Raw genomic sequence first — 22,150 nt, forward strand, 5'->3', positions numbered from 1 at the left:
GCAGGAGGACCCCGGCCCAACACTCCGACGCAAGTGCAGCTACAGCCATGCAAAGCGCTCAGCCCTGTCCCCACCCCAGGCCTGGCCCTGTGACAGCCGCCAGCCCCACGAAGCTCAGCTTGGTGCTCACAGGCCCCTGGGTATGAGTGCTGGGAAGGGGCCGAGCTGACTGTGGCCAGTGGGGGGTGCTCCTTGTCGGTAGGGTGGGGAGAGGGGCTCCCCGCCCGCTGCTCCCCTTCCCCTGTGCCGTACGGCTGGGCCCCACCGTCACCTTGGGCGTCACACCAAATACTCTTAAACAAACGGCACACGTGTCTCCTGACTGGCAGAGCCCACACAGGCCCTAGTGGACAGGGTGTGAGAGAAAGAACATTCTGGCACTCTGCAACCCGCCCCAGTACTGGCTCCCACTTTCTGGTACAGCTAATGGCCACGAGCTGGACACAGGCCCACCCGCTGCGGGGAGCTGGGCTGACACCGTGTGGCTCACCATGGCGAAGCCCACGTCCGCCTTTTTGAGGGCCGGCCCATCATTGGTGCCATCCCCGGTCACAGCCACCACCTGCCGCTGCTCGCCGGTGGTGCTGTCGATAATCCCTGGAACACAGAGTGGGGCAGGGCAGGGTGTTGCCATCTGTCACCGCAGCCCTGCGTGGCCCAGCCCAGGGAGCTGGGGGATTGGGGCTGGCTCTGAAAACCCCTTGGGATTTTGCCTGCGCTACCGTTCCAATACTCTGTGCTTCCTGTCGCTTGTGGTGTCAAGTCCCCAGGCCTTAACTGGACAGCCCCGTCCCTCTGCCCCTCCCCCATCCCTGTCACCCAGTGAGACTGGCTCACTTGTTCAGGGGATAGGAGATGACACTGGGTGTGTGATTTGGTAGAAGGGAGGGACCCAGCACCGTGTGGCTTGGCTAAGTGTCTCCTGCTCCTGGGCCTCAGTTTCCCCATCTGTTACGAGGAGGGGCCAGCCTCTGTGGGCCCACCTTGCTTGGGCATTTTCCGTTCAGCCCCTTAACCCGGAGCAGCAGGGTCAGGGCAAGAGGCTCTTTTACCTTTGACCAGAGTGTGCTTGTCGGTGGGAGACGAGCGGGCGAGCACCCTCAGCTTGGGCCACACCTTGTCCAGCCGCTCCTGCTCTATCTGGGGGAGGCACACGGAGGCTGCAGCGCTGGGGTGGGGGGTGGGGGGCGGGGGGGCCGGTCTGGGCGCAGTGGGGAGCTACCTCGCCTTTCTCGTTGCGGATCCGCCGGTTGAACTCCTTCCCCTCCAGGCACAGGAAGTCCTCCCCGGGCTGGATGATGCCGCACTTGGCCGCGATGGCCCTCGCCGTGTTGATGTTGTCCCCAGTCACCATGCGGACCGTGATGCCAGCACGCTGGCATTTGCGGATAGCTTCAGGGACCTGGAAGAGACGAGAGAAGTGGGTGGGGCCCTCAAGGCCACATATGTGTAGAATCCAGGCTGCACCCCTTCCTCCACTCGGATCTGTGGGTGGCCGAGGTCCAGCAGAGTGACAGTGGTGCTAAAGCGAGGCAGCACAGAGGATGACGGGGCTGCCCTGCCACGCAGCTTAGCCACAGTGCTAAGCTGTGCACCCGGCGCACCCGGCAGGCCGGCGAGGTGGCTGTGTCAGCCCTACAGAGCAACGCAGGTGCCTCCCGCCCCAGCCACCGCGCCGGCGCCCCGATGGCCAGCAGGGCCCCGACTCAGGGCAAGCACCTGGCTTGCGGCCAAGCTTGGGGCGCCTCTCTCACTTGCCTCCATTTTTTTTTAACAATATAAAACCTAAGGTATTTTTCTCAGAATTAATCTTTTCATTAGAGCTGTAGGTTTCCATGATAAGGCAGGGAAAGTGGAGCACTGTTTTGGTTATGCAACATGCATTTCGGTTTTCAAATACAGATGTCCTCAATTTATGGCGGGCTCACATCCTGAGAAAGCATCGTCAGTTGAAAACATCAGAACTGGAGAACACATTTAATAGATCACAGCTTAGCCCGGCCTGCCTTAAATGTGCTCAGAACACTTACGCTAGCCTAAGTGGTGCGAGATCATCTCATGCAAAGCCTGTTTTGTGGCAGAGTGTTGAATATCTCGTACGATTTACTGAGCGGGAAGCAACGGCCACACAGGGACTGAAGGAGCACTGACGCCCACCGAGTCAAAAGTCGTTAAGAAAGTTGGGGGCCACCTGTATCATGTTAGATTCTGGAGCAAGGGAAGGAGAAAGATCCCACTAGCGCTGAGTGGAAAACAGGCTGAAGTGGGTTGAGAGCGGCAAGCCCGGAGACCAGCCCGGAGGTGGTGGCCCTGTTCAGTGATGGAGGGATGGGGAGGACGGTTCCCAAATGAATGAGGAGGTACTTGGCTTTTCAGGCTCAGAGGGGAGCGAGACAGGGTGGGGCAGATGATGCCACTGAGGGGGAAGTGACAGTGAGGGGAGGGGCGAGGAGGGAGAGGAGGTTCAGGCCTCGGGAGGTGGATTAGGAGGTCGGGCCCAGCCCTCGGCCCAGGGAGCCCAGGCAGGTAGGGGACACGCAGGAGCAGGAGCCAGGCAGTGGGGGGCTGAGGATGGTAGCTGGGAGACCCCAGGGGAGGACAGTCACCTGAGAGTCCCCAGCATGCTGGTGGCCCCCGAGGCTGGCGGGGGAATGTGATCTCAGCCAGGGAGAGAGTGTGGGCGAGAAGGGGGGGGCCCACTTCAGGCTGTGACAGAGTGACCCAGTGATCCTTCAGCGAAGACTGCCCGGGAAGAGCCCGGGTGCCGTGAGGGACTTGTACCCGCACCCCGGAACGTGTGTCCTTTCTTCCGGCACAGGGACACTTTCTGCCCTTTGAGGATCTTGGGGTGCTGGACAGCAAGACCATGAGCCACAAGGAGACGACTCCCCTTTGAACCAGTCCCTGAAGCGTCCGGAGGCCGCCCTCTGCTGCCACCAAGTGGCCATGACGAGCCTGAGAAGCAGGGGCTCTGCGCCGAAAATAGTGGCTGAGCAGCTCTGGGGGACACAAAGGCCCCCACCTCCAGAAGCGACCTCTCCGACCTCTCCCTCAGGGGACACGCTGTCCTTTCTCATCTGGGTGCTGGAGAAGTTGCCAACAGTCCCCACTCTGGCACGAACTCAGCCTGGGCGCCAGGCTTCCTGTGCCCCCTGTGGCCGTGGCCATCCCGCACCTCCAAGCACCGTGGCCTGTGTACCCTCCTGCCAGCTGTCTGCAGCTCCACGCCTCACACTCCCTCCAGGCCTGCTGCCCTGCACGCTCTTGCCCTCTCGAGGGTCTGCCATCTTTCAAGCACAAGAAAATGACCTCCTGATGTCAAGGCCATGACCGGCCTCACCTGTCCTCCTTGCTCTGCTCTTGCATTGGCCTCTGCTGCAGCTGCCCGCCCTGGGGATCTCACCCATAGAAAGATGCTTCCGGAATCTCTCTCCAGCCAGGACCTTTGCTTTGAGCTCTCCACTCCTGCCTGCCCACTTTACACCTCCACAGGGAGGCCCTGAACCTCACGTGGCCCCAAGAAAACCCTCAACTGGGAACTGCCCACCGTGTGCCCTGACCTGTGCCCCTCGGGCTCCACCCCGCCAGCCCATCAGTCCTGCAGGAATCGCTCCCACTGCCACCCTCTCTTGCCTGGTAGAAGGTGGAGCCTGAGCTGGGCCCATAGGCCACACAGGAGGGGGCAGGACAGGACAGAGGCTCTGTGTGGGTGCCAGGGTGAGAGCGCCCAGGAAGAGGGCTCAAGTGCACTAGGAGGGTCTCATCTGGGGCACGACGGCCACGCCCTCTGGAGGATCCCCGGATCCCCGGATCCCCGAGGCTCTGCCGCTGACGCCACACCTAGCCTTTCTCTACTATGACGCTGGGGAGGCGAGGAGGGGCGCCCCCTCCCTGATTTCTGTGTCCAGATACCCACTGTGGAAGCCGGACGTGAGGAAAGGCGCCTGCCACCCATCCGGACAACCTCCAGCAGAGCGCACAGTGACCAGGGACGCTCACAGACAAGGGGCTGTCTACCTCCGGCCGCACGGGGTCCTCGATGCCCACGACAGCGATGCAGGTGAGATCACCCACGACCTCGTTCTCGTCGTCCCAGTCAGGCTCCTGGCCTGCAGAGAAGTCCCGGTAGGCGATGCAGATGGTGCGGAGGCCATCACAGGCCATCGGCTCGATGATCTTCTTCACCATGTCATCCCGGTCCCGAGGACGAAAGCCTCGGAGTTCACCGTTGCTGTTTAAGATGTTGGTGCACCTAGGTAGGGGGCGAGCCGGAGGCCGCGAGAGAACAAGAGGAAACAGTGCCGGTCACGCTGGATTAGGGGTGAGCCTAGCTAATGACGGTATCCTTGTAAAAAGAGGAGAGGACACAGAGAGACGTGGGGACAGGGCCATGTGGCGAGAGGCAGATTGGGGAGATTTAGCTGCAAGCCAAGGAGTGCTAAGCGAGGCCATGGCAGCTCCCCGTGGACTCACTGGGACAAGGGTGTGGCACATAGGCAATCAGCTGTCACCATGGAGTGGGGACGTGACAAGGCAGCTCTGATAACCCCAGGAGCCTCTCAGATGGGGCCGGACTGGGTGGATTCAGATGGGGACAGGAGGGCACAAGGGAGCTGAGGGCCCGAGAGGCAGATAGGGGAAGTGAATGGGGCTGGCGTGCCAGGCTGCTGAAGAAGGAGCTGGCGTGACTGGGCTGGGGCAGAAGGAAATGAGATGGAGTGGGGAAAAGCCAGGTGCCGGGAGGTGACGTTGCTTGTTCCCCCTCCCTTTGTTTTACCAGCTTTATTAAGGTATAGTTCACACACCACGCAACCTGCCCATTTAAAGTGGACAATTCAATGGGTTTTCATGTAGTCACAGAGCGGTGCGACCAGCGCTGCTATCTAATTCCAGAACGTTTCCACCACCTCTAAAAGAAGACCCACATAAGCAACAGCAAGAAATAGATCAACTGGACTTCCTCGCAATTTTAAAGCATGCGTGCATCTAAGGACGCTATCGTGAGAGTGCAAAGGCAGCCCACAGTCACATATCTCATAAGGACCTAGTGTCCGGGACATGTAAAGAGCTCTTGCAACTCAACGATGAAAAGACAAATAACTCAAAAACGAGCAAAGGACTTAAATAGACACTTCTCCAGAGAAGACATACAAATGGCCACTAAGCACATGAAAAGATGCTCAATGTCATTAGTCACCAGGGAAGTGCAACTCAAAACCACCATGAGATGCCACCTCACAGCTACTAGGACAACTGCTAGCACCACTGTCATAGTATCAGAAAATCAGTCTTGATGAGGGTGAGAAACTGGAGCCTTTGGTGCGTTGCTGGTGGCAATGGAGAATGGTGTCCCCTCTGTGGGAAACAGTTTGGTGGCGCCTCAAAAAGTTAAACATAGAGTTCCCATATGACCCAGAAATTCTACTCCTGGCTCCATACCCGAGGGGACTGACACGGGTGTTCGGTCAGAAAGTCACACAAGCATGTTCACAGCAGCATTACTGACAATAACGTAAGTGTGGGAACAAGTCAAGTGGCCACGGATGGACAGACAGATGGATAAACAAAAAGTGGGCCGTGCAGACAGTGGAATAGGATGCAGCCTTAAAAAGCAATGACGTGCTGACACATGGGTGAACCCTGAAAACTGTACACTAAGAAGAAGCCAGGCACAAAAGACCACATAGTGTGTGACTCCATTTCCATGAAATGTCTGGAATGGGCCAATCCCTAGGGACAGACAGCAGATGACTGGGTGCCAGCTGGGGTGGCGGATGGGGAAGGACTGCTAATGGGGATGGGGTTGCTTTTGGGGTGATGACCATGTTTTGGAATTGGATGGTGGTGACAGCTGTACAACGTTGTGAATGTACTTAATGCCACCGAACTGTCCACTTTAAAGTGGTGAAACTGGTCATTGTTCTGACCATTTATTCCACCAGGACAACAAACAAAGAAACTGCATACATGCCCCTTGGCTACCTACCCCCAGCCGTGGCCCTGGCCCCTTCCTTTCAACCACTCACTTTTTGAGCAGGATCTCTGAGGCCCCCTTGCTGAAGAGGCGGAAGCCGCCGTCGGGCATGCGGATGGCCGTGCTCATGGACTTGCGGACCGAGTTGAAGGTGTACACTTTGTAGAGCTTGTCTTCCGGAATCTGCTCCCGCACGGGCTGGAAGTCCCGCTTCAGGTCCAAGACGAAGCCCAGCAGAGCGCACTCCGTCTTATTGCCCACTTGGCGTGGGAGAGCGCCTTCCTTCTCCGGAGGCTGCGGGGCGAGGAGAGCCAGCATGGCACCGGGCCCCCAAGACCATCCCCGGCTGCCCCCGGGGCCCGCACGGCTCAGGGTGTGGGAGCAGGGAGCAGAGGAGGGCCTCCCGTGCGGACTGGATGGGCAGCCTTCCCATCATTCAACATGCTTGGAAGGGCCTTCCAGAATCTGCAGGCCAGGGATGGGGAGGGGGGTGCCCAGCACCCCAGAGACCATGTGGCACTGGGCAAGGGTTCTTAAGGGAGGCTAGTGAGCCCCTCGCCCCCCCAGCCCTACCCCTGCCAGGCTCACTAGTATTTTGGTGGTGTAGGCACTGTTGATGGAGATGGCGTGGACCAGGAGGTCGAGGATCTTGGGGGTCAGGGCGTTGGGGGCTGGAACCTCTTTGTAATGGGTGTCCCCTAGGTAGGACTGGACCACGGTCATACGGTTGGTGGTGAGTGTGCCCGTCTTGTCTGAGCAGATGGCTGTGGCGTTGCCCATGGTCTCGCAGGCATCCAGGTGGCGTACCAAGTTGTTATCCTTCATCATTTTCTGCAAAGGGCGCAGACGGGGGTGGGGGTGCTGGGGTTGTTCACTCCTCAGGTGGGTGGAGCAAGAGACGGTCAACACAGACATCGGGGGCGACTCTGCTCTGCTCAGCCAGCTCCACGTGGGGCACTAACAGCCCATTGGGGACTTTAGTCAGCACGGGGCTGACAGCAAGGCTGGAAGGCACTGCACGGACTGGCTGCAGGGTGGCAGCCAAACCGAGGGCACGGGCCTGTAAGACCTCAGGACTCTCATCCACCTGGGGGAGCTCACCTGGGTCCTCCCCTGCCCAGAGCCCCTGTCACTCGCCCGCTGGCCCTGCGGCTCCCCAACCCCAGCCCGGCCCCCACACACTCTGCCCACTGCCTCCTTGCCCGGCCTCTGCAAGCAGCACTGGCACCTCGACCTCCACCCTCAAGTCCCCAGCGCCCGTCTTTCCCCTGCCTGCATCTTCAGATGCCAAACTCCAGGCTCATCTCTCTGTGCCCAGGAACCTGGGAGGGGAAGGCGTCTGTGCTACCGGAGTAGCAAGCGCCCCTGAAGTCCCTGCCCAGCGCCTCCCCTCCTCTGTGGGATCCCAAACTGTCCCCAGTCCTCACTGCGGCCCCAGTGCCTACCCACTTCCTATCCCAGTTTCTGGGCCTGTATAATGGTATCAGCTGTAAGTACTGTTATTACCTTGACAGAGTAAGCTAAGGAGATGGTGACAGCAAGAGGCAGGCCCTCTGGGACAGCCACAACCAGCACAGTGACACCAATGATGAAGAACTTCACGAAGTACTGCACGTAGACCGGTGTGCACTCTGCCAGCCATGCCCGGCCGTCCACGACAAAGGTCTCAATCACAAAGTAGAGGACCAGGATGATGACGGTGATGGCGGACATCACGAGCCCTGCCGCAGAGGGTGGGGCAGGAAGGGGTGAGGGAGGCAGGGAGGAAGAGGGAAGAAGAGGTACGAGCCAGGTCAGGGCCTTTCCTAATGGCTGAGGGACGTGGCTCTGCAGGGTGAGCGAGGGGCCTGCTTGCCTCTGCTGGGGTCCCCAAATGGCAGGAGAAGCATGGTTGGGGAGGGCCAGCACGCTTCGACCCACCCTCAGAAGTCGGGGTGCCAGACAGCTGGCTGCCTTTTGACTGTGCCCCAGGCAGAGCCTGGAGCCTGGGGTGGGGAGCCCGGGGGGGGGGGGGGGGTGGGGGGGGAGGTGGGCGGTCACGTGAGTGATGCGTGTGCCCCGGGGCCTTAGTGGAGGGTTTGGAATTTATGTGTACCGGGGAGGGCTGGGCCAGGCCCTGATGGCCATCTCTGGCCCTAGCCTGTCCCCGCTGGCTTCCTGGCCCACACATCACCTGCCACATCCCTTCCAGCTCACCTGCAGGAGCCTGGTGACCTCCACGCCCGGTCCCTACCTGCTTTCCCGATCTGCACGGCCAGCTTCGTGAGCTTCCCCTGAAGGACCGACTTCTCCTTCTTGGGCACGTTGGCTTTCTTCTTCTCCCGCTCCTCCATCTCCCCGCCCTCCGCGCTCTTCAGGGGCTGCATTTCCATGGCAACTGCCCCATCCTGCTTCTTAGCTGCACATAGAGGAATCCCACGGCCAAGGTTAGGGCCTGGCTGGGGTAAAGAGACTACGAGGGGCTTTCATGGGGAAAGACATGCCACACCGTATGAGAGCACACGGGATTCAATGGTGTTCTCTAATTTCCAAGTTAAACACGGCTTCCTTCTCTCCCTCCCAAGCCCGGGCCCTCCCGGGATAGATGGGGTGGCTCCAGCGCTGTCCTAGGTGGGACAGAGAGACGGTTCTCTCGGGGGAAGGGAGGGCAGACACGAGCACCAGGTACTTGGGCACACAGACAGGGTGACCAGTCCTGGAACACCCCAATCTCAATACCTGAGAGCAGAGGCCTGTAGCCCAAGGAATGTTCCAGAATCCTGAGCTGACTCATCTGCCCACCGGTGTCCAAGCCACCTGTCCGCTCTAGTCAGAGGGGCCTAGGAGCCTCCAAGCCGTCTCTCCTCTCAGCAGTCTCCCCCTGGGCAAGCCTCGCCTGCCTGTCCGGTTGCCTCCCCTAGAGCAGGCGGCCCCCTCACTCCTGCCCTGAGGGTCCTGTGCTCCTCATCCTTGCTGCCTTTGAAGTGGCATGTCCCCCAGCTCTGTTCCCCTGTCCTCCCCACCCCTCTGCCTCTGTCACCTCCCTCCCCACCAACTCCACAGCCTCAGGGTCCTGACGACTGCCGAAGTAATCATGTCCGCCCCTACCTGCTTCCTGTGCCCCGGCCCCAGCCGGCAACCCAGGGGTTCCCCGTCCTGTCCTTGTGCCCCGCCCAATGGGGCACTTGGCACTACTGCCCTCACCTCTTGTCTCCTCCTCACCTGGTGGCCTGAGGCCACTCACCATGGCTCTTTCCTCCCAGCGCCTCAGGGACACACTGGCCCCACACAGCTGGGCCACCCCCCCTTAACCCAGGGCTCCAGCCATTAGGCCATCCCCTGCCCCTAACCCTCCCAATCCCAGTTATCCTCTAAGCTCCAAGTGGCTTGTCTGACCCTGTTATGGTCCCTGGGTCCCTGGGTGAGACCACAGCATACGACACTTGAGTATCGTCCCTGTGTTCCTCTCTCTGTGCTGCGACCTTCCAGAGGGCCTGGGCCATGCTTTATCCATCTTTGGGTTCTCCGTACCTAGAATTGCTCGCTGATTTGACCTGACATCTTCTGTCTTCCGTGGGCCACCACCTGCCATCCAGCCACTTCTGCTGCCTGTGTCTCACAGCCGGACACAGGCCTGTCCACAGAGTGTCCACACCTGCCAGGCAGCCGGGCTGGCAGCAGAGCCAGGCCTCTAACCCTTGGCTGGCTTCTCTGTCTCCTTGGCCCACAGGCTCAGCTGGAGGGGAGCCGACCTGTCCCCCTGCTCTGGCCCCACTGACTGGGATGCAGAGCTTGGGGAAAGTCACCTGCTCTGTACTCCAGTTTCCTCATCTGGCCAAAGTGGCCCGAGGGTGCTCACGTACAGGTGATCTCTATGCACTTGCTGGGCTAAGGCACGGAGACACTTGGGCTACGGTGATGGACGGGCGGCCATCCTCTAGGTGGCCGGTCTGAGCCTCCATCAGTGTCTGTGGACGGGACGCCTGGAGCAGCTCCAGGGGTGTGCCCTCTCCTCCCCCTGCGCCAAGATGGGACTGTGGAGCCCACTCACCTGGTCTCCAAGTGCTGCTCCTGCCACCGAGGCTGGCGGCCCCTCCCCCCCATCAGCCCCACCCCCAGGGCTCCAAGCGGCCGCCCCAGCAGCGGCGCGCGTTACCTTTGGTCTGGCTACTCTCCATCGCCCCATCCTGCTGCTTGCCTACAATGGAAGAGGGATGACAGACACGAAGGCTTGAGAACATCCACGTGGCGCACGCATGCGCACATACACACACAGGCACACACGGAGGACAGCCTCGGGGCCACGTGGCAAAGGGGGAGGGAGCAGAAGGAGCGGCCTGATTGCTGGTGGCCCTGACTGCTTGCCGCCCAAGGTGGCACCTTCTCAATGCCCTGTCCTCTCCAGGCTCATCCTGTCACCACCTCCCCACACACAGTCCCCACAGAGCTCCAGGATTCCTGAGCAAGACAGCTCGCTGGCTGGGGCTGCCCCTGGGCCTTGATCCAGCCCCACAGAGAACCCCTAAAGTCAGTCCTTGACAGGTCCAGGGTCACGTGTGGCTGGTAGCAGGAGGTTTCCAAGAAGCAGGGTCCTCCTCCAGTCGGGATGTCGCTTCCCCAGAGCCTGCTCAAGGGGTTCGCTTAAATGGTTCCTAAGTCCCCATAGCTGGGCAGCCAGCACCCTGCCACCCTAGCCTAGGGACTGGATTTCCCCGCAACCACTGCCAGCGGGAATCTCAGCGTGCGCCTTGAAGGGATAAAGGAATGAGACCTGGGACTCTGCTAGGCCTCGGGCCCCTGCCAGGTCCCCCTAGGCCATTGGTTAACTAGGGCAAAGCTCCCTTGTAGCCCAGGGCACTGCGCAGGAGGGCAGGGCTGAGCGCCTGTGCCCCGCAGCACTGGAGAGAGTGTGCGCATCGGACAGGCCAGGCACCAGGGGGACCCGCCCAGGGGCTTCGGTGGTGGCCGCAGCCCTGCTAGGGGCCATGGTGCTGGACAGCCCTTCTGAGGGCTGCAGTTAGAGGAGCTCTTCGGGGGCCACGTCTACAATGGCCCTGGATCCAGAGATGAATCAGCCAGAGCAGGAGGGGCTTATGGGCTGACCTGTCAGTCATCACCCAATATCTCATGTCCCTGGGGACCCAAGTGGCATGAGAGGTCAGGGAGGGGGAGATGCCCAGGGCCCCTGTAGGGGCTGAGGGGGGCAGTTCAAAGGTGCAAGAGACTTCTGGGGGGCAGGGAAGACACCCATAGACATATGATGACAGCACAGTGACAATCCAGCACAACAAGGGAGATGCTGGCCATGGGGCCCAGAGGAAGGAGGGACTACAGAGCCCGCCTGCAGGTGGGCGGGGGGCGGGGGCTCTGGAGGAGGGAGGGGTGTGCGATGAGCGCTGGGGGAAGACGACGACTGGGCCTGGCACAGAGCGGGCAGCAGCGGAGGGACGGTGACGAGGCGAAGGAGGACACGTGGAGGAGAAGGGTACATAGGAGTCAAGGTCAAAAGGTAAGAAATAAGGGGTAGCGGGTGGAAAGGGGCCATGGAGGCCACAACGGGGAGGGGAAGTGGGGAGCTGCCCGTGCTGCTGCTGCTCCTCCAGGGCCCCTCTCCAGGACCCGCCCTGCCTGAGGGTGCTGGGGCGGGGAAGGGGCCTAGGAGGGGCTGGATGGGTCTGGTCACGTTCGAAGAGGAGAGGGACCAAGGTGGGAAGGACACCAGCATTTAAGGGACAGAGCAGGAGGTGAGGAGACTGGGAAGAAGGTGCAGGAGCCACTGAGAGTATAGGTTCCATTAGGCCAAGGGACAGGGCCTTGGAGGGTCTGGTATGGAAGAGGCTCCTTGCCAACCAGCTGCGGATGAGGCCACCAGGCAGGGTCAACTGGGCTTCCCTAGAGAGAGGCCCGGGGACTCCAGCCCAGCCCAGAGGGCCAGATAGGCCCAGGGCCTGCCTATCGGCCTGTGCACCCCTAGGGCACTCACTGCAGGGACAGGGGGCTGGGATGACAAAGAAGAGGGCTGTGTGGCAGAGGTGCCCACGCAGGGAGACACAGGCCCAGGCTGCCAGGAGGCAGAGCCTACGGAAACTTCTAGGCAACAGCAGCTTACCCAGCTCCTCCCTCACCGCCTCCAGGAGGAGGAAGCTTCTCGAGGTGGCCCAGGGCCCAGCCTTCCTTAGGCTCGCCTGTCCCCATCCAAACCTTGGCTGATGACCCCTCCCCAGCTCACCGGCCCAGGTGCCCGCTGGAGGCTTCGGGCAGGAAGCAGAGCTCTCCCGCGCGGGGCACACATATGGAAACCTGCTCCTACCTGGTACCGGCTGCGGGAGACGCCTGCGGGCAAGCCCAGGCCAGAGCAAGGGGGCCCGGGGGCATGCTGCAGGCAGCCCCCAGACACTGCTGTGCCCCAGCCCGTCCTCGTCGCGCTCGGGCGGCTCTGCCTCTGACTTCCGGGCCCGTTTCCCTGGCTGCCATGCAGGCCTGGGGTCCTCGGCTCCCCAGTGGGCGCTGGCCCCGCTCCTGTCCAGGCGGGGCACGGTCCTTTGCCCCAGGCACGTGCTCCCAAAGCCTTAGGGGGACAGTGGGCTAAGGAAAGCTACCCGTACACAGAACTGGGGGGGGGGCCCAGCCTGCTGGCTCCCCAGGGGAAACCTCCGAAGAGCAGTCCCCGAAAAGGCTCGAAGACAGGGCGTGGCCTCCTACCCACTGAGCGCAGGCCGTGGCGACAGGCAGCCGTGTTGTCGTACCTTTCTTATCCTTCTTCTCCTCCTCTTCTCCACCAGCTCCAAGCAAGGTGAAGATGATGCCTGTCTGGGAGTTCACACCGACGGCCGTCACCACCATCCTTCCAGAACCCTCCATAACATGAGTGCCTGGCGGAGCAACACAGAGAGAGTGAGATGGGAGTTTGCACCCCCTGGTGGAAGACATGTTCAGCACCCACAGAAGCAGGGACTCCGCACCAGAGGCCACCAGACACCGTGTTGACCCAAAGTCTAGGCTGGAGGCCCTCCCTGGCCCACAGAGAAGGAGGGGGTCACTCAGAAGCATGAGGAGCCGTTCTTGGGGCCCACCTAGGGCCTCCAGCCATCCTGTCCTGTTTGCCACTGTCTTTCCCACGGGGATAAACGCTGGGCTAAGTCAGGGCCTTCTGGGGAGGAGCACTGCCCCACGGGTCTTCCGCAGGCTCTGGATTTGGGGGGAGTGTGGCACTGTGCTGACCCCCAGGAAGCCTCTCCTCCTGGGGCTTCCCGGTCAGCACCAAGGGCCCCCCTGGCTGAGAAGGCCGACTGCCTCGCCCTGTGGCCGGAGCTGCCGCTGCCAGGCCTCGCGGTGGGTGGAGTCCTCAGACTCCCTGCCTGGAAGGGCTTTCAGGGAGGCCCTGGCTGAGGCCGGCCTGGCAGGCTGGCTTGGACTCGGGTGCTGGGCCAAATGGCTTTGAAGGCGACTTGACGCTAGGCCGGTCGGGAAGGTGGTCCTCACCTGAGAGCAGCATGGGGTCTTTGTCGGCGGACTTGCGCACATGGTCCGACTCCCCCGTCAGGGAGCTCTCGTCCAGCTTGAGGTCGTTGCCCTGGATGAGCACGCCGTCAGCAGGCAGCAGGTCTCCTAAGGGACGGCCGGCGGCCGGGACCAGAGGCCGTGGGTGTGTGGGGCCTTTCTCCCCACCACCTGCCCCCGCTGCCGGGCAGGTCCCACCTGATCTATGGGCCACTCGGGAAAGGGACTTGGGAGACCTCTTCCTTCCTCCTCTGCCTTTCTGGGGGCAACCACCCCCACCTAACCGTGTCATCCAGCTCCCAGGGAATGGGGACATTTGCCTCCTTCGTGGCGGGAACAGCCCGCTTGCTGGAGTGCTGTCGTGTCTGAAACTCCCCCTCTCCGCCCTGCCTCACGCTCCCCATGCGCCCCGGCTCCGGCCTCCTGCAGGTGAAGGCACACATGCCCCTGGGGACAGAGCCTGCACTGGGGTGGTCTCCTCCGGGCCACCCTCCCAGAACCGAGAGCAGGCTTCCTTGGCAGGGTGGGTGGAGATTGGCACACTCACCGTACTTGACCTGGGCAATGTCCCCCACCACCAGTGCGGCCACAGGGACCTGGAGGAGCTGCCCGTTCCGGATGACCGTGAACTTCTGCTCCTGCTCAATTCGGCTCTGTAGGCCTCGGAACTGCTTCTCCTTGCTCCAGTCGTTGAAGGCCGTGACCAGCACCACACAAATGACAGACAGCAGGATGGCAGCGCCTTCGATCCAGCCAGCCTCAGCCTCGCCCTCGTCTTCCGCCCCACCTGACACGTTCCCGCAGGCTGTGCCGACGACCAAGGCAAGGAAAACGTGGAGAATCATGTGAGCCCACGAGCCCTGCCACTGGGATTGGGACATCCTGTGAGCCTCCCCTCATCTTAGGTCTCAGTCCTCCCCCTCCTTCCAGCCAGGCCCCTGCCCTCACCTTCACTCTCCTCCCCGGGCGGTGCATAGAACGACAGGCCCAGGGAGACGATGGCGGCCACCTCCAGGATGATGAGGGTCACATCCTGCAGGGCCTCCCACACCAACTGAAGGAAGGTCTTGGGCTGCTTGGGAGGGATGAAGTTCTGCCCATAGATCTGCCTGCGCTTCTCCAAGTCATTGGTGTTGTCCGCCAGGCCTGCGGGGCGCCCAAGAAGCACAGAAAGAGACAGTGGGCCCGCTGGCCTTGCGTGCCAGGCGCCCTGCTCCTGGCCAGTGTCTGCTTCGCCCAGACTGTCAGCTCCAAGAGGGCGACACCCGCACAGGCCTGGCACTGCGAGCCTTTCTGCAGAGCCTTGGGGGCGTGCGCGCGCAGAGAGCGTGCGGCCCCTCCGGCTGCCACCATGGGGAGCCCCTGGCACGAGGTAGGGCTGCTAGCTGGGGTGGAAGGGCTGCCACCCTCCACCTGACACACAGATGAGAAAACAGGCCCAGGAGGCTACCCGACTACGGCTGGGACCTGACCCGAGGCCACGCACCTCCCTCATCCACGCTCCCAGTCTCTGCGCTGTCCTGTGCCACCTCCAGACTACCTCTGAGGGGGATTCGGAGGAAGGTGATGATAGCTGATGGGGGACGCGGAGGGAACCGGACAGGAGAAAGAGCAGCCAACCACCCCCCGAGGGACAGCATGTGTCGGGGGGACTTTAGTGGAGATGTGGGAGGGCCACCAGTCAAGGGAGGTGGGGTTGGCACGACCCGGCTTCTGACCAGATGCCAAAGACTTGGCCAGGGCCCTCTCTGAAGGGGCTTTTCCTCCTGTCGGGACAGATCTGTCTGGCTCCTAACATCCGGGCTCCACATCTTCTTCAGAGTGGGTGTGCACGGTGGGAATGCGCTTCCAGGACACGGACACCCTGAGAACTGGACAGCCGCCGGGCCTTGGCCACACCCCCACCGCCACTGGCAGCTGGACCCAAATACTGGCAGGGTCACGCAGTATAACCTGCGGGGCTGGGAAGAGCCTGGAAGGGGGGCAGGGCCAGGGCCAAGGGCGACGGGAGTCTCCAAAAGCGTGCAGCGGCCCATGGTGCCCATGGCTGCTGAGGAGGACAGAGGAGTGGCTGCTGGAGACAGGGAGTGGAGGCCTGCTTTCCAGAAGTTTCTCAGGGAAGGAGCAGAGGAGAGGGAACATGAGGGCTAGCAGGGGAATGCAAGTTCTTGGGTTCAGAGACCCAAAGAGGGGGACTGATGTGTCATGTGAGGAGAGGAGACGGGCACAGCCTGGGCTAGGGGGAACCAGAAGTCACAGCAGTGAGGGCGGGGACTGAGAGAGCTCTTGCAGCCTTTTCTGGGTCTTGCTTGGCCTCACCATGTCATGTGACATCTCACTCTCAGCTGTGCCTGGGGAACCAACCCCCCTAGGCTGGCATCTAAACGGTGACTTGAATTACACCCAGAGCCACTCTGGCAGATTTGGTGACCAGCTTCCTCAGGAGTCCCCAAATTAGCCTTGGCCTCCCAATCAGAACCACCCCTCCTTACCTAATTCTGTCACCTGTCATCCCTGAGGACAAGGGGTGGGGAGGCTGGGGCTGATGAGATTGTCAATGGTTCATGCTGATGGCACGGCAACCCCAGGTCAAGGACAAAGAGGGTGAAGGGTGGGGTGGCCAGTTCCAGTGGGTCCCTCTGAGTGCTAAGCAGACGAGGCACCTCGATGCAACCTCCCAGGGGCTGAGAGGGCCTCAACCATAGCTCTGGAGCCCCAGGAGGCCACTCACGCACCCCGGGCGGATGTCGTGGCTGCGAGGGCTGGGGCGGCAGGCTCCCTTCCTGGGGCTCTGCGCTGAGGCTGGTGAGCCGGCCTGTGACGGCCTGGTCTCAGAGGGGCTCAGAATCCACACACACAAGGGGGCTCAGCTTCTCAGTCTACCCTGGCCTGGACCAAGGCACCGTGTCTGAAGGTACTGGAAGCTTCCACGTATGACTGGCATCCGGGCCACGGGCCTCCAAGCCTGGACTCCATCCCTTGGCCCTGTCCTAAGCCGTCAGACTTCACCCTCTCCGTGCTCCCACAGCCCGCAGTGCTCCACTGCCTCTTTGTCCCCTCCAAGGGACCAGCCCTACACTGACCCCTAGTGGGCGGACAGCAGCTTGCAGCTCCCAGACCTGAGTAGCTGGCGTTACCCTTACTACCTGCTGTGGGAACAGGAGCGACCAGAAGGGCCTGGCCGGGCCCACGGGGTGCTCTCCGCAGGCTTGGGAGGGCACGCGAGACCCAGCCCCAGATGATGGGGGGCGAGGAAGTGCTAACCGTGGGGCTCTGGGGCGGCGAGGGGCAGGGCCCTGCCGAGGTGGGAAGACTGACAGGCAGGAGCCCGCGGCCGGCTCCGCCTTGGCACGTCCTCCCCACCCAGAAGATCCGCAGCTGTCCCTGCCTTTCTCCCACTGGCCTCATTGTACCTGGGCCCAGCTGGCCGGCTCGGGTTTCTGCGGGGGCCAAAGGCCTCTTTTTGGAGGCCCGCAGTCTCTCCAGCTTCCTCAGTTGGGCATCTGGGAGAAACTAGGGACCTCACCTCCTGAGGTGGCAGGAGAGGGGGCTGTGGACCAGGGGCCCAACCGCAGGGCCTGTGGCTCACTCCAGATTGGGGCCTGTCTCCTTGAACCGCAGGGACTGTGAAAGGTGGGGTTGGCGCTAGAGATGCACCCAAACTCTCAGTCTCCCAGACACCCAGGCCCTCCGCTGCTCTAGCCTGGAGCCCGCGGAGAGGGACACAGGCCCACCGCAGCCTCTAGAGAGCCCACGGGTCCCCACGGCACCATGCGAGTCTGTCTCCTGCGTGCCCCAGCCACGCACCAGGAGCTCCCTCCGTGCCCCTCCATCAGCCTCTGCCTTGGCCTTGACTCGCCCTTGCGGCTTCTCCCTCCTTGTCCTACACCAGGCAGCTGCCCTCAGCCAGGTCCTGTGGCCTCGGTCTTCCTGTGGGCTCGGGGCTCCTGACAGCTGCCGCCGAAGCAGCACCCACCGTGGGGGGCAAAAGGCAGCTGCGGCCCCTCTGCTTCCAAGCAAGTGCCTGCTCAGCAGCCTGGGGGCCGCCCGGGTCCAGGCTGTGGGGGCGGGGGCGGCCGGCTGGCCTGGACACAGATGGGCAGCCTGCCCAGAGCAGAGGCCAGATGCCATCGGAATTGGATTAGGACCATATCGTGTCGGATCCCAGCTAATCCGCCCCCTGCTTTCCATGACTGCCTGTGGAGACCAGGCCGGGGAAGGGGTGGGGGCCAGGTCCCCCTGGCAAGCCCACCGCTGGGCTCGGCCTAAGACCCAGGTTTCCTGGCCAACAGGAGGAGAATTCAGGATGGCTTCTAGAACCCTCTCGGATCTCTTTACGAAGGCTGGGCGGAGCGGACTGATGTGAAGACAAAGTCCCCCTCCTGCAATGCCCCACGCACCTCCCTGGCCTCCTGCCCTCTGTAAAGCACCTACATGGGGGTGCCTGCCTGCCTCCTGGGCACCCCCAAGTGTGCCCACCTTGCCAGGGGCTTGGCGCAGGGCCCGGGTGCATTGTGTCTGAGCAGCAGTGAGGGGCCGGTGGCTGCGGGGGAACTCTGGGGCCAAGGCAGCAGGCCTGTCGAGGACCCCATGCCTGCCTCAGGCTCGTGGTTGGGCCGAGGGCATATGGGGAGCCAGAGTCACCTGCTCTTGGCACCCAGACAGCTCGGGCTTGAGGACCTTGAGGGCCGCCAGGGTTGGAGAGAGGAGGGGCCGGTCCTCGTGCCACTCATTCTTCAGGCAGCAGCCCCAGGCCTGGTGGCTCCCTCCACTGTGGCCACGGGCGCCCGGGTGCTCAGAAGCCAGTCAGGGCCTGGGGCGCCTACCTGTGCACCTGCCCTTCTCCGTGCCCGCCCCCTCCACAGGCCCGAGCGAGCTCCCGCTCTGTGGCAGCATCGGGCAGGTTCCCAGGGGCCTTGACATTTTAAATATTTAACAAGGCCTGACAGACGAGGGAAGGGCTGCCAGCTGAAGCCCATCTGCTTCCTTTGATCTGGGAGCGGCCAGAGCCCTTGTGGCTAAATGGCCCTCCACCCTAGCCTCTTCCGAGCTCGAGTCCTCAGGGGGCGGGCAAGGAGGAGGGAAGGAAAGAGATCCTCTGGCCCGGCGCCGAGCCATCTGCCTTGACAGCACGCTGCACCCGGCTGGCGCGCGTGGCGGGTGAGGCAGGGTGTCCGTGGGCGCGTTAGCTCCACAGCACAAAGCGAGGGAGACCCAGGCAGACCCTGGGAAGGCCACTCCACCTCGGGTTCCTGGCTTGGACCACGGGCCACCCCTCCCTCTCCACTCCTCCCTCCGGCCTACGCGCCACCCAGCGCACAGACACCCGAGGCCAGAGCATCCAGTCTCCAAGCAGGGCGGGGGCAGGGCAGGAGGCTGGAGGTGCTGGGGGCCGTGCCCAGGCAGGAGCAGAGGAGATGGGTGGGCCAAGGTGCCACCGAGACGGGCTGCTGATCAAGTCAACTCTCGCTGGCCGGGGAGCAGGCCTGGCACCGGGCTGGGACAACCCCAGCAGCCTTGCCAGGCGAGCGCCAGCTGGGTCAGGGGACACTCCAGCTCCTGGACTCTGTGGCTGGGCCCGGCTCCCCAGCGGTCTCTGCCTCACAGCAGACCCCAGCAGCCAGGGAAGAGACAGGACCAAAAATGGCAGTCAGGCCTCCACCCCAGATCCTTCTAGAGGGTGCTCACTGGGCTTTCTGGAGGCCCACTGTAGCAGTGACACCTACGCTGCCTCAGGCTTGCCCTTCTGATCAGCACTCTGGGGCCTCCCCCAATGCCCCAGCTTTGGCCCAAATGGCCCTGTGCCAGGGAGAGGCCCCCTGCAACCCTGCACCGAGTCTTCTCTTCTGAACCCCCAACTGAACACAGGGCTGAGCGCACAGGGAACCCCCAAATATGCAGACAGGGGCTGTGTCTTCCTCCTCCATCAACAGGAGGCTGCCTGCCCCGCCCCATTCCTCAGAAGCCATTCTGGGGTTGCAGTTTGGGGCCCACCCCGCCTTCACGCGCCTGGCGGAGTTCCCATCTCCTCCCTCCCCCTGTGGAGAACAGCCGCCCGTCCAGGACAACAGCCTCCCCACTCGGCACGGAGCATCCCCCACTCACGGGAAGTGGCCGGGAGGAGGGGCGCGGGCAGGGGTCACGGGGCCTCCTCTCCACAGAGCCCTCTAGGGACCTACTGCAGTGGCCGCAGAGCCCTGGAGCCCATCCTGCCTCAGCACTAAGGACCGCGCTGAGGACACCCCAACGGCTGGGAGGAGGTGACAGCCTTACCCTCCGTGGGCGAGGTCTTCAGCCGCCTGCAGAGCCCGCCGACGTCTCCGTAGGCTTCCTGGATCTTCTGCAGCGCCTCAGCCCCTCGCAGCTCCATGAGGGAGCGCAGCTCAGCCAGCGTGCACCCAAAGCCACCCGCATGGGGGGCCTCCCGCTGCTGCTGGGGCTTGGGGTGGAACTCGATGGAACTGTTGGCCATGTCGCCCATCCTGCCTGTCGGGCCTTCTCACAGGCGCAGCCTCAGCTCAGCCGCAGCTAGGGACAGGCAGCCACCCGCGGTTCCAGTGCCCAGGGAAGGTGCAGTGGTGGTGGGGGATGCGGCTAAGTGTGGACACCTGGGGAGAAGGAGGTGACAAGAAGCCGGGGGGCTTGGTTGGGATAAAACCGAGGTCTAGTCTTCCAGACCATTCTCTGCAAATCTTTGCTCAGCCTGAGCCATGACTCACCAAGTGCAAAATTCACCGCCCAGGCTGGGCCAGCGGCTCTCACGCCCTGCCAGGCTCCACCGTGAGCACCCAGAGCTGGCAGGGCTTGCCCAGGTGGGGAAGGAGCAAGTGTCGGTGCCTCCTGTCGGGACCCTGCTGCCACCAGCACCGGCCAGCTGGGATATGGAGGGTCTCAGGGCCCCCAGATCCATTTGAGAACCCACACTGAGGGAGGGTGGCGTCTTGGGAGTGATCGGTGGCCGGCTGTGCCCGGTATGGTTAGATTCTCCTGCGAACGCCCGTGCCCACCACCAGCTCCTCGCTTGTGTGCCCCGTCTTACTCCCTGCTCTTGCCTGATTAAGACTCGCCCTGTGCCGCTGACATGCTATAAGTCCCTGCTGGTCTTCTGGGATGGCCTCAGTGGCTCAGTTTCAGGCCGGGGCTGCGCAGGGCTCCAGGGAGCGGCCGAGCCATGGGCAGGGCCAGCCGGGCTCCAGGTCAAGGCTTAGCGTGCAGGGGGTTTCTGCGGCCCTGAGGGTACCTGGGGGGCCAGGGGCGAGGGAAGAGGAGGCCCAGAGGGAGGGGCAAAGGGAGGGGGAGAGAGGCAAAGAGGGAGGGGGAGAGGGAGGGAGGGGGAGAGGGAGGGAGGGGGAGAGGGATGGAGGGAGAGAGGAAGGAAGGACGAAGTGGGGTGGAGGGAGGGAGGAAGAGAGGGAGGGAGAGGAAGGGGACAGAGGGAGTGAAAGGGGAGGGAAGAGGGGACGGCACACAGGAGAAAGCCAAAAGCAGCCACAGGTCACTGGCAACTCTGCCCCACAGCACTGTGACCCCCCCCCTCCCCCCAGCCCTGCTTCTTCCCTCCCAATGACAAAGTAAGGAGCTAAGTTCTCCCCACACTGGAGGCATCCAGCCCGCTGCCAGGCCACACCGCCTCCCCCCTCTGCAGAGCATCACAACCCTGTCGTCCCTCTCACTGTCCCCCTCATCGTGCCAACACCCCTCACCTCACCCGAGGAGCTGCCGGTGCCCAGGCTGCTCTCCCTGCAGCCTTTGTAGGTCTGGCGGTGCCCGTGGGGCCAGCTGGGCCTGTGTCCTTCCTTGCCTGGGCCACGGCCCTCCCCAGCTGCTCTCCCCACAGCTCCTTCCTGGCCTGCGCGTAAGTGGGCGCAGCCCCCAAGGCCACGTGCTAAGCTCCCCACGTCCTTGTGGAACTGAACTAGTCTCAGTGCACATGGCCTTGGACTCCGCATCAGCCAGAGTGGCTCAGTGGGCCCGACCCCTCACCTTTGGTGAAGCTCCTGGCTCAGAAGGACCCTCTGGGAAGTAGAGCTTAGCCACCAATCCAGGTCTCTGATCTAGAACTCTCCACGGAAACAAATAACCCAGAGCCCCAAAGAAAGGTAGAGAAGCCCTTGGGTAGCCAAAACAGACATGGTCAAGTCCGTGGCCTCTGCCGTCGGGAGAGACCCACGCCTGTCACTGCGAGCCCAGCAGGCTGGATCCTACAAGCCCCTCGTGGGTGCTGGGAGCAGAGAGTGCCACCTGGGACCAGAGTCTCTGGCACACAATGGGCCATTCCCCATATGCGCCCCTGCAGAGGCCTCCGCTGTCAAGAAAAGGTGTGCACACCTATGGCAGTCCTTGCCCATGAGGTCTGGGGGCAGAGAAGGCGCTTCAGAAAATGTCCATCCAAAGTGACGCATGTTTTAAAAGTCTGGGCACCTAAGTGTTAACTCTCCACACGGAGCAGCCTTCACTTCTGGAAGATGTGGGAACAAAATGGCAGACACGTGAATGCTCCATGCTGTCCCCTCCCACGCATCTCTCCCTGCCCGTTCCTCCGTTGGCCACCTGACAAATATTGACCGAGCTTCTCCTCTGTGCCTGGCGCTGGCCTTGTGTGCTGGGACAGGGCTTCAGCGAGACGGACTAGATCCCTCTCTCTGGAAGGAGTGGGGGCAGGGGCTGGGGGCCGGCGAGGGGCAGAAGCCCGGAGAG

At 62.4% G+C, this 22,150-nt stretch overlaps 1 protein-coding gene across 15 annotated transcripts in view; it reads right to left on the reverse strand.

Moving 5' to 3' along the window:
- The window catches only part of ATP2B3 (ATPase plasma membrane Ca2+ transporting 3), a 41,946-nt gene extending 22,012 nt beyond the window's left edge, over positions 1-19,934 (reverse strand). For 5 of the 15 annotated variants that reach the window (XM_069464462.1, XM_069464458.1, XM_069464457.1 and 2 more), the window contains exons 1-14: positions 19,727-19,934; positions 14,402-14,599; positions 14,001-14,258; positions 13,436-13,561; positions 12,700-12,825; positions 10,110-10,151; positions 8,208-8,372; positions 7,481-7,695; positions 6,563-6,805; positions 6,027-6,268; positions 4,018-4,252; positions 1,223-1,402; positions 1,053-1,140; positions 491-597 (exon numbers count right to left, since the gene is read on the reverse strand). In XM_069464462.1, the coding sequence (XP_069320563.1) occupies positions 491-597; positions 1,053-1,140; positions 1,223-1,402; positions 4,018-4,252; positions 6,027-6,268; positions 6,563-6,805; positions 7,481-7,695; positions 8,208-8,372; positions 10,110-10,151; positions 12,700-12,825; positions 13,436-13,561; positions 14,001-14,258; positions 14,402-14,599; positions 19,727-19,934 (2,433 nt within the window). Of the gene's footprint in view, positions 1-490; positions 598-1,052; positions 1,141-1,222; positions 1,403-4,017; positions 4,253-6,026; positions 6,269-6,562; positions 6,806-7,480; positions 7,696-8,207; positions 8,373-10,109; positions 10,184-12,659; positions 12,826-13,435; positions 13,562-14,000; positions 14,259-14,401; positions 14,600-19,726 lie in introns of all 15 variants that reach the window. The other 10 variants (XM_069464466.1, XM_069464460.1, XM_069464459.1 and 7 more) reach the window with 8 other exon arrangements.
- Positions 19,935-22,150: the final 2,216 nt, after the last annotated feature.

This window comes from Eulemur rufifrons, chromosome 30 (assembly GCF_041146395.1).
Source record: "Eulemur rufifrons isolate Redbay chromosome 30, OSU_ERuf_1, whole genome shotgun sequence".
Lineage (NCBI taxonomy): Eukaryota > Metazoa > Chordata > Mammalia > Primates > Lemuridae > Eulemur > Eulemur rufifrons.